Below are 11,998 nucleotides of genomic sequence, written 5' to 3'. Positions count from 1 at the left end.
AAATTATACATTTTAAAATTGATGTTTAAAATTATTTTAATAGTGATTCAATAGTAAAAAAAAAAATTCTACATAATATCTGAATTTTTTTTTATGGAAACTATTAAATAATAATTATATAAATATATTTTGAATTAAAAAAAGCTATATATATATATATATATATATTGTTAGCCCTGCACTTGCATATATATGCCTCAAAGTGAATATATGTGGACTAAATACTTGAAATTAAACCTAAGTCAAAATGCAGAAGCCATATGTAAAAAATAAAATAAAAAAAAAGCTTTATCAACTTAAGGTCATTTTGGGTTTGGAGTCTAAATTTGTTGTAGGTTCATGCTGCTTCTTTTGTATATAAATAATAATAATATTTATGAACAGTGAAATCTATTGTGTTCTCTAATTACAAAAGTTTTAAATACTTGACCCACTGAATTTCTTTTTTATGAATTTAAACACACTATAAAGCGTCACATAAATCATCATTCCAACATATTACATCATGTGATCTTTAAAAGTGATTTTTATAGTGACTCCAGCGGGAGAGCAGTAATAGAAGATCAGAACACAAACACAGAGCAGAACCTCAGAGACACAGATCCAGTGTTGTGTTAACATCTGCACCGATGGGCAGGAAAACACACAGATGGACTTATGTGGAAGCATTTAAATGTCCTGTTTAAAGACATGTTTCTATATTAGTTTGTACAGCACTAATGCACTGGAGTCAGACAAGTTGCTATTTTCATGATTGGTCTCACAGAGCCATAATATACAGTAAATGATACAAATACAGTACCATTCAAAAGTTAGGAATCAGTAATATTCTTGTTTTGTTTTTTAAGCAAGTCTAATGCTGAACCAGGGCAGGCTGCATTTATTTGCTAAAAAATAATGTTAAATAGTAATTTTAGTTTGCTTTTATTTTTAACAATAAAAGTATCAATATCTTAAAAAAAGAAAAACATTTTTTTAAACAGTATTATATATTGTTAGAAAAGATTTCCATTTTGAATAAATATTCTTTTGAACTTTTTTTACATCGTGGAATACTGAAAAAGTATCACAGTTTCCAAAAAATAAATTATATATATAGATTTGGAAATCACAGAAATAAATTATATTTTTTAAGTATATTAAAATGAAAAATTATTATTTTAAATTGCAATAATATTACACAATATTAATGTTTTTTTAAAACATTATTTAAAAAACATAAAAAAAGTATTCCTTATGTCTTTCTATCCTAATTATTTTCTAGAAAGCTTTGAATAATAATAAAAAAGATTTGATGCCACAAACTTATAGTGCCAAAAGCAGTCCAGTAACTTTCAAACAGTTTTGTTTCCAGATGGATGGATGAAAACCTGTCCAACTGTATTTATTAGACAAAAAATCAGACAGTTCTCGCCAAACTGTAAAGAAGGTGAAAAAAATAAAGAAAGTGGATTCATAGTTTGAGGCTAAATCTATAACACAGGCAGTGGCCGTCTTAATTACTTACATGAATCCCTTAGCGGTTAGAATACATTTGGAGTCGTGCTGACACAGGTTTAGCTCTGAAGCACAGAAATCCAGTTTATCTTCACACAGCTCCCCTGCACACACACACACACACACACACACACACACACACATTATAAACAGACAGAAAGAGTTGGAGGAGTGTGAATAATCAAAGAAAACAAGAGTCACATTGTGTGTAGGATAGTTTCTGATTAATCATCTTACAGTCGGGGAAAAACAACAACACAATACAGCTCTATTGACAGTGTATTAGCCAGCCAAACATCAATGAGTGTGTGTGTGTGTGTGCGTTTCATACGTTAGCAAGCACAGAGGATGCACTAGCCAGAAACAGCAAAGGAAAGAGACAGAATGGGAGGATGAAGTGAAAGAGAGTCAACTAACCTTTCTCCACCTCATTATTATTAGCAGCTAGTAGAAAAAGAGAAACCAGTACAGAGAGAAAGACATAGGAATGCAGAATAAGCGTTTGACATGTTAGCATGTTAGCTCAAGCGGCACATTAGCATGTTAGCATCAAACACAGAGCACAGAGAACACAGAGCATTTAGCATGTGACTGTCCTTGTGTGTGTGTGTGTGTGTGTGTGTGTGTGTGTGTGTGTGTGTGAGTTACCTGTGTATTCAGGTGAGCAGAGACAGGTGTAGTTGTTGATCCCATCCACACACGTAGAGTTATTCTCACAGTCATTATCTTCACAGTCATCGATATTTATCTCACATTCGTCGCCCTCAAATCCATCTGGACACACACACCTGAACACACACACATATGACTTGTCAATTCTTTCGAATTCTGTGTGCAGCATTGATTTCTAACGGTCTAAAATTGGTTTGTTTGTATGTATGTCACTATATATCTCTCACAGTCTGTCTGCATGTGTTTAGGTCCCTGCTTACATTTTTTTTTTACTTTTTACTATTTCATCACAAAAGTGTAAGTATAGGTGCTTAGAAATTTTCACATCTCCTTTTTTCAGTTTTGGGGCCAGTAAAACATTTTTTGAAAGAAAAAGGTTTTACTTATTCTGAAAGCATGCATTAAACTAATCAAAAACTAATCGACTTGATGAGCAACAAATCAGTATATTAGATTGATTTCTGAAGGATCATGAGACACTGAAGACTGGAGAAATTATGCTGAAAAAAAAACTTTTTTTAAGTATATTAAAACAGAAATGGTTATTTTTAAATTTCACAATATTACTGTTTTTACTATATTTTTAGCAAATAAATGCAGCATAACAGACATCTTTCAAAAACATTAAAAAAAGATCATACTGACCCCAAACTTTTGAACAGCAATGCATGCATGTGTGAAAAACATTAGATGTATCAGTCCGCATTTCACATTGGACTGTGTATTACATAAGTGTTTATTTAAGCATTCAGTGCTATACACATATGTACAACTGCTTACAGAAGGTCATTCAAGTATTTTATGTGTGTGTGCATGAGTGAAGATTGATTTATACCCAACACATTAAGCTGGTTTGAATTCAAATGTAGTAATAGTGATCCATTTACATTTATGATTTATGAGCATACATTTATCAGTGCATTATCAGGTTCCAAATTCGAACACCGTTTGACCCCCAAGTTGACTGAATATTGTTTTCACTCTTTGGGAAATTGCCTTATGAATGACTTACGGCGGGCTCTGCATATTAAACTGGGACAGAAGAAATTATTTTATGCGCCGTGCGTGTCTGGTGTATTACGTTACACTACCTAATCAACATGTAAAGCAGAAGTTCTCAAATGAAACGTTTCTTATTCGCCATCTCTCTTGATTGGCTGATTAAGTGCATGAGTGAGCTCAGAACAGTTTCAGACACTTCAGTCTGATTAAGACAGATTAGACACACTCTGTCCATAAAGTATATTCATTACCGGAGCAACAGGGACACACACACACATCTAAGCATTTACTTAATGTACTAAATGAAAGCCACATTCAGCATGGCCTGAATACAATAAAGGAGTTCTTGATCAGTCTCATATAGACAACACGTCATTTCGATGATGACGGTGATGAAGGTCTGTCTCACCAGTGAGTGTTCTCTTCTCCGTCTTTCAGATTACAGGTTCCTCCATTCTGACAAGGGTTACTGATGCACGCATGAATTGGTTCCTCGCAGTCTTGGCCCTATATGAACACACAGGTTGCATTACAAATCCACATTCATGCATCACGTACAAATGTTACTCTATGCAAATGAGTAAACATGTAAACTCTCTCCTTTTTTTTCAAAAGTTGCCAGTTGCTGTCAGCATTTTCGATCATTTTCATACAATTTTTATTTATATCTGAACATGCAATATGTTAGAATAACAGAGCATTTGCTTTTAAGCACACACACACACACACACACACACACACACACACACACACACATACTATTCTAGCTTCATGTCTTATATTTTAATCAACACTTGTATTGTTGGTCACACAAGCAACATTTTCAACAAAAGCTGAGAAAACATAATTTTTATCAATTTTTATCTGGATCAAATTCTGAACGATGATCAAAACACAGATGGAATCGGTTGCTTCATAAAACACATCAGTCATAAAACATTTCCTGGATCCACATTTCATTTAGTAACATTAGGTAGTTTTGATTTACATGCTGTGTGATGATTGATGATCGTGTTATTTTACATTTGCATCTACTTTTTCTGTTTCTTCTTCACAGTATTTTGATCCAGACATACAGTATTCTATCAGAGGATGTGTAATAGCGCCTCCTACTCTAGAACAGAAGGTTTTTTTTTGTTTTTTTTTAGTTTTGGTTTTATAATGTTTTTTTATGTATTTGCCATTATACTGCCTGTCATGTGAAAACAAACTAACCAAACCGATATACCGATCTTATACCGATCTTACACCGATATATACCGATATAACACAAAAAGGTTGTGCATAGAAAGTTTATTAAATCAGCTACACCACTAATTAGATGTTGTTATTATGCATTTAAGTTTAAATGTACCTTAAAACCATATGGACAGGTGCATCTGTAAAAATCGACGGGGTGGTTACTGCATGTCCCGTCATTCTTGCAGGGGTTGGATAAACAAGGGTTACATTTTGCCAAAACGTTTACATCCACCGGACCTATGTAGAATACAGAGGAAACTATAATTACACACCCTGTTATAGGCACAAACAGAAATATAACAAGCACAGACTTACAAACACAAATAGGATTGAACAGGTAAAGCATCACAAAATTGTGATTGCATCACAAATCAACACAGGTCAAAGAGGTCACTTTAAACCTGAGGAAAGGTTGGGTGGCAGATACAGGGGGCCGGGGTTTATGAGCTCAGACTTGGCTCTTTTTGACTTCCTTACCTGGCACAGGAAAACCACAAGTCCCCAGCACCTCTACAAATGCACCAATCAAACACATTATTTGCAATATTAACATCTGTGCATATAAGCTAGTGTTTGAGTTAGTACTAATGCACTCTCTTTGGCAGGATGAGTGTGTCTAAAGTGCACAAGTGGGTTTACCTGTACATGTGAATTTTTTAGAGGGTGTAGTCAGCAGCAGTTTGTCGGTCATTTCTCCAGGACCAGTACACCGTGCAATTCCAGGCTCCTTGTAGCCGCTCTTTACCCAATCAGAGAGCCACTGCATGTGACAATCACAGTACAGAGGGTTTGCTCCCAGAGCACTGAAAGAAACACACAGAGAAACATATCACACGTCTTCCACAAAATGGGGATGATACAAAAACCTAATGCAACAAAAAATGTTTTGGATTACATTTAATTCTGTGGTGCTGATTATTGCTGTACTATTTATTTTCACATTGCATTTTAGTAGATATTGAGGTCAGGTAAATTTTAGAACTTCGATCTTTAATTATGAAACAAAGATATTTGCTTTTGCAAGGATGGGAACATTCTAGAAGTTTCTGTAACATTCTGTAATAATAATCGAGTGCTTTCTGGAACCTTCCAGTCATAACAGACAAAATCATCCGGCGTTCACTTCTGAAGTTATGGACAACTTGCTTTTGCTAACTGTTTGTTAAACTATTGTTGATAGCTCATTATGCATGTAGCATGTCATTTTTACAGTATGCATGAGTTATAACAGATACGCTTGTATTTGTTACGTAGAGAGAGTCAGAGGCGTTCAGATACAAATGCAGTGCTTTATTTAAGAATGGTCAAATTCAGGAACGGCGTCAGGTATGTCAGGGATAACCAGAATCGAAAATGGTAACAAGCAGAGATCAGGCCAGGCAGCAGAGAATCAGAGTCAGTAAACAATCCAAGATTAGAGACGGGAAGACCAAACACAGGGAAACCGCTCTGAAATGTCAGACAGGATAAACAAGACTTTGCAGTGAGTGAGAGTGATTGTGTTGCTTTTATGTGTGTGTAAATGAGGTGCAGGTGTGGCAAGGAAATTTGCTGATGAATGAGGTGCAGGTGTGGCAAGGTGATTGTGATGCAGTGACTCATGGGGAATGTAGTTCGGGTGTGGTGCAACAGTATGAGAGGTGCTAGTGTCCAAGTAATGATATGGTGACATCTGGTGGTTGATGGGTGGAATGGTCCTGACTGGAGTGCCCTCTACTGAAGTTCATGGGCACGCCATCTAATGACCGTGACAGTATTAGTGTCAACATATGTTTTTAGATTTCATTAATAGTTAATGATACACAAGAAGTAATGTGTTTTTCATAAGCAGTATGCCAAACTTCATAAAGAAACATTCAAATTAAAATCAAACAAAACTTAAATAAAATGCAGACACCTAATGTGATTTTAATGTGATTTGGTTTTAGGAAATAGTATTTTTTATATAAATTTAAACAATAAACATTATGATTTTGGTTGCTTGACAATCTGATGTGTACTGCAATATACAGATTTGTTCTACTCGGCTGTCAGTCATAATTAAAACTTGTGAAACTGATCCATGGGATTTATAAAAACAAAAAAAAGGTCATCGTGGGAGACCGAGAACTCAAGCAATCTGTGGCTGCAGAACCCTAAGTTCAGACAGAGAAAGTGTTTCAGTGTGTTTGTGTGAGAGTAAGAGAGAACCAAAGTACATCCAGCTGTCAAAACCTATTTGGTGCACTCATAACTGCTTGTGCGTGTGTGTGTGTGTGTGTGTGTGTGTGTGTGTTCATTCTGAGGTTCTTACAGGTGGGAGAGCGAGGACAGATCTTTGAAAGCACCATCTGGGATCACAGCAATATCATTACCATGGAGAGACCTGCAGAGAAAAGAGAGAAATGAAGCCATCCAAGAGAGTCCAAAACACATAAATCAAATTCTAGCAAAGACACACACACACACACACACACATACACACACATCAGTGAGGTACTCACAAGAGGCGTAGAGACTTGAGGCCATCGAAAGCTTTAACAGGAATACACCTCAGTCTGTTGTAGCTTAATATTCTGGGGTGAAACAAAACATATTACAATGTTTGCACGGAAGCGTCAGGCCATGCAAACTCAGTAAGTAAAAGAAAATCTTAAATAGTTAAGTTAAGAGAAGTTATTGTAGGTTAAAAGTGTAGTAAAAGTGGTGGCAAAATGTACTTCATACACATACTGAAAAACACATACTGCACAAAATATAAAACTGTTAAAATACACACAAGCACAATGCACAGCTACAGACATAGACATAGATCATGTGGACACTCACAGGGTGAGCAGCTCAGACATGTTACTGAAGCTGTGGTTGGACAATGTGCTGATCTGGTTATTACTCAAATCACTGCAAGAAAACACACACACACACACACACACACACAGGCAGAGTGTTATGAGCCTCAAGAAAATCAAACACTTAAAGCCAACATTTAGGTTAAACTGCAATAACAAAATGTTGCACAGCATTAAAAAGCACAAGATTCTTTATATTTAGGATTATTTAATCATGTTAAATAAACAAACACTGCATTGACTTAAAATCAAATCAAATTAACCCAGATTGCAAGGAATTACTTATTACACTTTCCATTACATGGTTTAATGCATGGCATAAGACAACGCACACGTGAACGTCCACATTAAAGACACTCAAATGGCTGAACTTATCAATTCAGTGACCTTAACAGCAAACACCAAGCATGTAAAATAGTTACGCATTAGGCATGAAGTCAAAATGCAAAATACATAAAGAATCATTTAACAGCATACCACATATTTTGTCTTCAATACAATACAGATACTTTTAATGGCCAGAATTGTCGATATCGATACCGATACAATACTTCTAAACTGAACTTTTCAGATTATAAAATCTATTAAATTATTGAGTACAATGGGTAAATTACTACTTAACTTTATATTTGAAATGCATTTTAACATTCAATACACCTTAATTGCAAATTATTAGGTTATATTTTTGTTTACACATGGTTAAAATATGTTTACAGTACTGCTAACCAAGGAAATCTACAAATACTATATTTAAACTATGTTCACTTTACCATGGTTCATTGTCATAAGGGACTGCCAGTTACAGGCTGTTGCATGCATAAAATGCAACCTTTTTATCCAGAGAGTGTATGATTTATATTAACAATACTGAATGTAGAGCAATATGAACTTTTAACATTCAATTTTGAATAGATGTACTGGACAAACTAGGGTACAATTTCAATAAGTTAATTGTGAAATAACTACATTTTTCTGCATTGTTCTGGGCTGCCTTTTCCAAAAACATAAATGCTCTCTTATTATAGGCTACTCTTGGGAAACGCAACTGTCAGAAGTGAGTGAACGCTCTCTGTAATTGATTGATTCTGCCTTGCAACATTTGCGTGTGTTCAGATGAGCAGGACAATCCCTTCCACACAATTATTTGCTAACATAGTTCATTCGTCCAATTTAAGGCATATTGTAGGCATTTTTTGTTTGTTTAATAAACAAAATCACTGGTAAAAAAAAATACCTTAGTATCGATATTTTTTATTTGAGTATCGATACTTTTGATACTTGTATCAGTATCGATATATATATACTTCAGGATCGATTCGCCCATTCCTTCCTGAAATTAATGTAGAATGAAAAAAAAGAACGTTTGCTATAATATTCAATTGATGAATTTAGCATTTTGCGTGTACTGTATAACGATCACTGTTAATTAGTGCTTTATACATTTGGTATGCTCGGTGGACTTTTGTACTCATAGTGCGGGAAATAAGAGGAAAAGCCAAAATAAATACAGCTTCAAATTTTTTGGGGGGTATGGCTGGATGAGAAAATGGATCAAACATCATAATTACAGGTCTGCTATGATTGGCTGGTTTTAAAGGGACAGGGCCCTGATTGGCTGATTCAAGAGAGGGCTGTACTTACATGAGGATGAGTTGTTTATAATTGGATAGCTCCAGAGGGACTTGCGTGAACTGGTTGCCATCGAGATAGCTATCAGAAAAAGACGAAAAAGTTATTATTCAAACGCAGAGGAAATAGCACATTAGCAACAGTGTAATGGGAGAAGCTTCAAAGACGTATGTATAGCAGCCGTGTATTGTTTCAGACGTCAAGTATGTTGTGCGAGACGTGTGCCTGGATCCGATAAGGGGATTTTTGAAAATGAAACTGCTGTGAGGTTTGTGGCCATAGTGTGTTTGTGCACACTCACAGTTCTGTAACTTCTTTAGGAATGCCTTTGGGTAAAAGCTTAAGTCCTTTATTACTGCAGCGAACCACTGTATCCAAACACGAGCATTCGGCAGGACAGCGAGCCAGGGGCGAACAGCTATTCTCATCATTACCTGCATGCACACACACACACACACAGAGAAAATTAATCAGCATGCTAATGTTCTCATTTATCACCACCCGAGAATGAAAGCTGAGATGATGTGAAGATATGCAGGGGTGACTGATTTGTAAGCTTGCCTGGAAAGATGCTCAGGCTAGCATTGCAGATCTTATCAGAGAGCTAGAAACAAGATCTTCTAACATACATGCACCCCTACACACACTCATAGCCGTACCGTCTTCGCAGGCAAAGTCTTGAATGGCTACATCTTGAATAGGGATCTCCTTAAGAAAGTATGGGCTCTGACAGCGAGGGTTGCCTGTAACGATTCGTTTCTTTCGGAGCCATTCCCCCAGCCAGGCTAGATGACAGTTACAGTTAAATGGATTGGCCAGCAAGTTCCTGCAGGATGGCAGAAAGGAGAAATTATGTAGTGAATGTTAAAGGGATCATGAATTGAGAAAATGTTGGTCATTTTGCTATAAAACATCCTGTAAGTTTCAGAATTCAAAACCTTCTCGTTTATTATAAAATGGATATATAGAGTTCCAGATCACCTCAGTTAAGTCCTTTGTTCACTTAGTTTTCTACATAATTCAACAAGGATTTTTAGAGAGATTTAATTAAAATCAATCATTTTAAATTAACAACAATTAAAATAAATAATCTACTACAGCTGTAAACATTCAGAAGTGTTACTTAATTATTAACTTAATTATTTTTAACTTAAAGTTAACAGAAAGAAGAATTCAAAAGATGAAAGGAAGGATTATGGAGAATCAAAAAATTATGAATAATTCATTGCTATTGGGGAAATAAGATGTAATCATGCAATCAATGAAAAAAAACGTAAATGTAGTCTGAAGTATTTTAAAATGTAATATAAGTACAAGAATTTAATTTATGGAATCTGATTATGTACTCCCAGCACTGAATATAATTATGAAATGAACGGGCCATTTAGATGATGATGTTCCCTAAGAAGATAGTCACCGATTTAGGCCGCTAACTCAGTTTTGGAACAGTGCTGAAACAAAACAGAACACTTTGTTGATACTCACAGTGTTGAGAGGGAATGCAGTGTGTCAAAGGCTCCGGGGGACATGGAGGTGATCAGGTTATCATAGAGGGATAGCAGCCTCACAGAACTCAGACCAGTAAAACTACTGTTATTGACACAGCTTATCTTGTTACTCCTCAACATCCTGCACATGACAAACACACACATACAATCGTTTAAAACAGCCAGAAGCTTCCAATGAGAAAACACACCACACTAGAGAATAGAATCACACCTAGATGCTATATTTTTTTGGACAGTGCATGCACTACCCTGAAGTTTACTCGAGTCATTCAGTGGGGTGTGTGAGCGTGTGATACTCACAGTGTGCGGAGCCCACCGAGGCCTTTCAGCATGCTGTAGTGGATGCTCTCCAAACGATTGCTCGTCAGTATGAGCTCGTTCACTCCACCGGCCCCCTCAAATGTGCCCTCCTCAATATCTGTGATCTTATTGTTACTGAAGTTACTGTGAAACAAAACAAGTTCCCAAAGAAATTTAAGTGTTGGTCACCTAAACTGTGTAATTACATATAACAAAGACACAGAAAGAGACTTACATTTTGCGCAGCTGAGGAAGCTTCTTAAAGATTCCTGTAGCCTCCAGCACTGTAAATTCATTATTGTTCAAGCGGCTGCATGAAAAAAAAATAATAATCACATATTGTTACTTGCTGGCAAAGCACCAAAATAAAAGCTTGCTGATTTTAGGTTTGAAATGACGTTGGTGTTTCAGTGCCACGTTGGTAAAAAATAATCAAAGATTACGATATTAAAGTCGTAATATTATGAGAATAAAGTCGAAATATTATGAGAATAAAGTCGAAATACTTCGAAAATAAAGTCGAAATACTTCGAGAATAAAGTCGAGATATTACGAGAATAGATTCGAAATCTTTCGAGAATAAAGTTTAAATATTACAAGAATAAAGTCAAAATACTTTGAGAATAAAGTTGAAATATTACGTGAATAAAGTCAAAATCTTTCGAGAATAAAGTTGAAATATTACGTGAATAAAGTCAAAATCTTTCGAGAATAAAGTTGAAATATTACGACAATAAAGTCTAATTCTTTCAAGAATAAAGTTGAAATATTACGAGAATCAGGTTGAAATACTTTGAGAATAAAGTCGTACGAAATATATGAAATCATAAAAAAACTGAATAAATGAAAATGTAAATATTAGCATTGTGTTTTTAAGTGCGCTATAAAATAATTTTACCTTTTATTAATAAATAAAGTGCAATAATACTGTTAACACTATTATTTTTTTGTAATTATATTTAATAGGTCACACTATGTGCAGTGCGTGCACCAAACCCAATCTCCTTAAACTCCCATTACAACCAGACTTAGAAACGTATGTGCATCCCTGTTTATAAGTAATAATGTATAGCAAGGTTGTGCACCATTCACAATTTAAAACAAAACTTATTTTAATTTAATTGTACTATTTCTTGATTAACAAATGTTTGTAGTGGATGACTGAATGCAAATATATGTTTATAGGGATAGTTCACAAAACATTCTGTCATCAATTATTCACCATCACGTTTTAAATCCATCAGAACCATAAGAATTCATCGTAAAAAAAAAATTCTATACATCGTAAAAGTTATCCATATGTATCGTGTGGTTTAATCC

General features: G+C 35.2%; 1 protein-coding gene across 1 annotated transcript in view; it reads right to left on the bottom strand.

The window, feature by feature from the left end:
* LOC113108429 (slit homolog 2 protein-like) overlaps nt 1-11,998 on the bottom strand; it is a 63,864-nt gene that overhangs the window by 6,694 nt on the left and 45,172 nt on the right. Inside the window, exons 16-29 of the mRNA XM_026271560.1 lie at nt 10,914-10,988; nt 10,679-10,822; nt 10,356-10,499; nt 9,530-9,696; nt 9,172-9,304; nt 8,883-8,951; nt 7,222-7,293; nt 6,897-6,968; nt 6,707-6,778; nt 5,053-5,216; nt 4,526-4,650; nt 3,581-3,678; nt 2,146-2,285; nt 1,508-1,601 (exon numbers count right to left, since the gene is read on the bottom strand). Coding sequence (XP_026127345.1) covers nt 1,508-1,601; nt 2,146-2,285; nt 3,581-3,678; nt 4,526-4,650; nt 5,053-5,216; nt 6,707-6,778; nt 6,897-6,968; nt 7,222-7,293; nt 8,883-8,951; nt 9,172-9,304; nt 9,530-9,696; nt 10,356-10,499; nt 10,679-10,822; nt 10,914-10,988 — 1,569 coding nt within the window. The remainder of the gene's footprint in view (nt 1-1,507; nt 1,602-2,145; nt 2,286-3,580; nt 3,679-4,525; nt 4,651-5,052; nt 5,217-6,706; nt 6,779-6,896; nt 6,969-7,221; nt 7,294-8,882; nt 8,952-9,171; nt 9,305-9,529; nt 9,697-10,355; nt 10,500-10,678; nt 10,823-10,913; nt 10,989-11,998) is intronic.

This window comes from Carassius auratus, chromosome 1, assembly GCF_003368295.1.
Source record: "Carassius auratus strain Wakin chromosome 1, ASM336829v1, whole genome shotgun sequence".
Taxonomy (NCBI): Eukaryota; Metazoa; Chordata; class Actinopteri; order Cypriniformes; family Cyprinidae; genus Carassius; species Carassius auratus.
The sequence above is the reverse complement of the archived record's forward strand: the minus strand, read 5'-3'. Positions and strand labels throughout refer to the sequence as shown.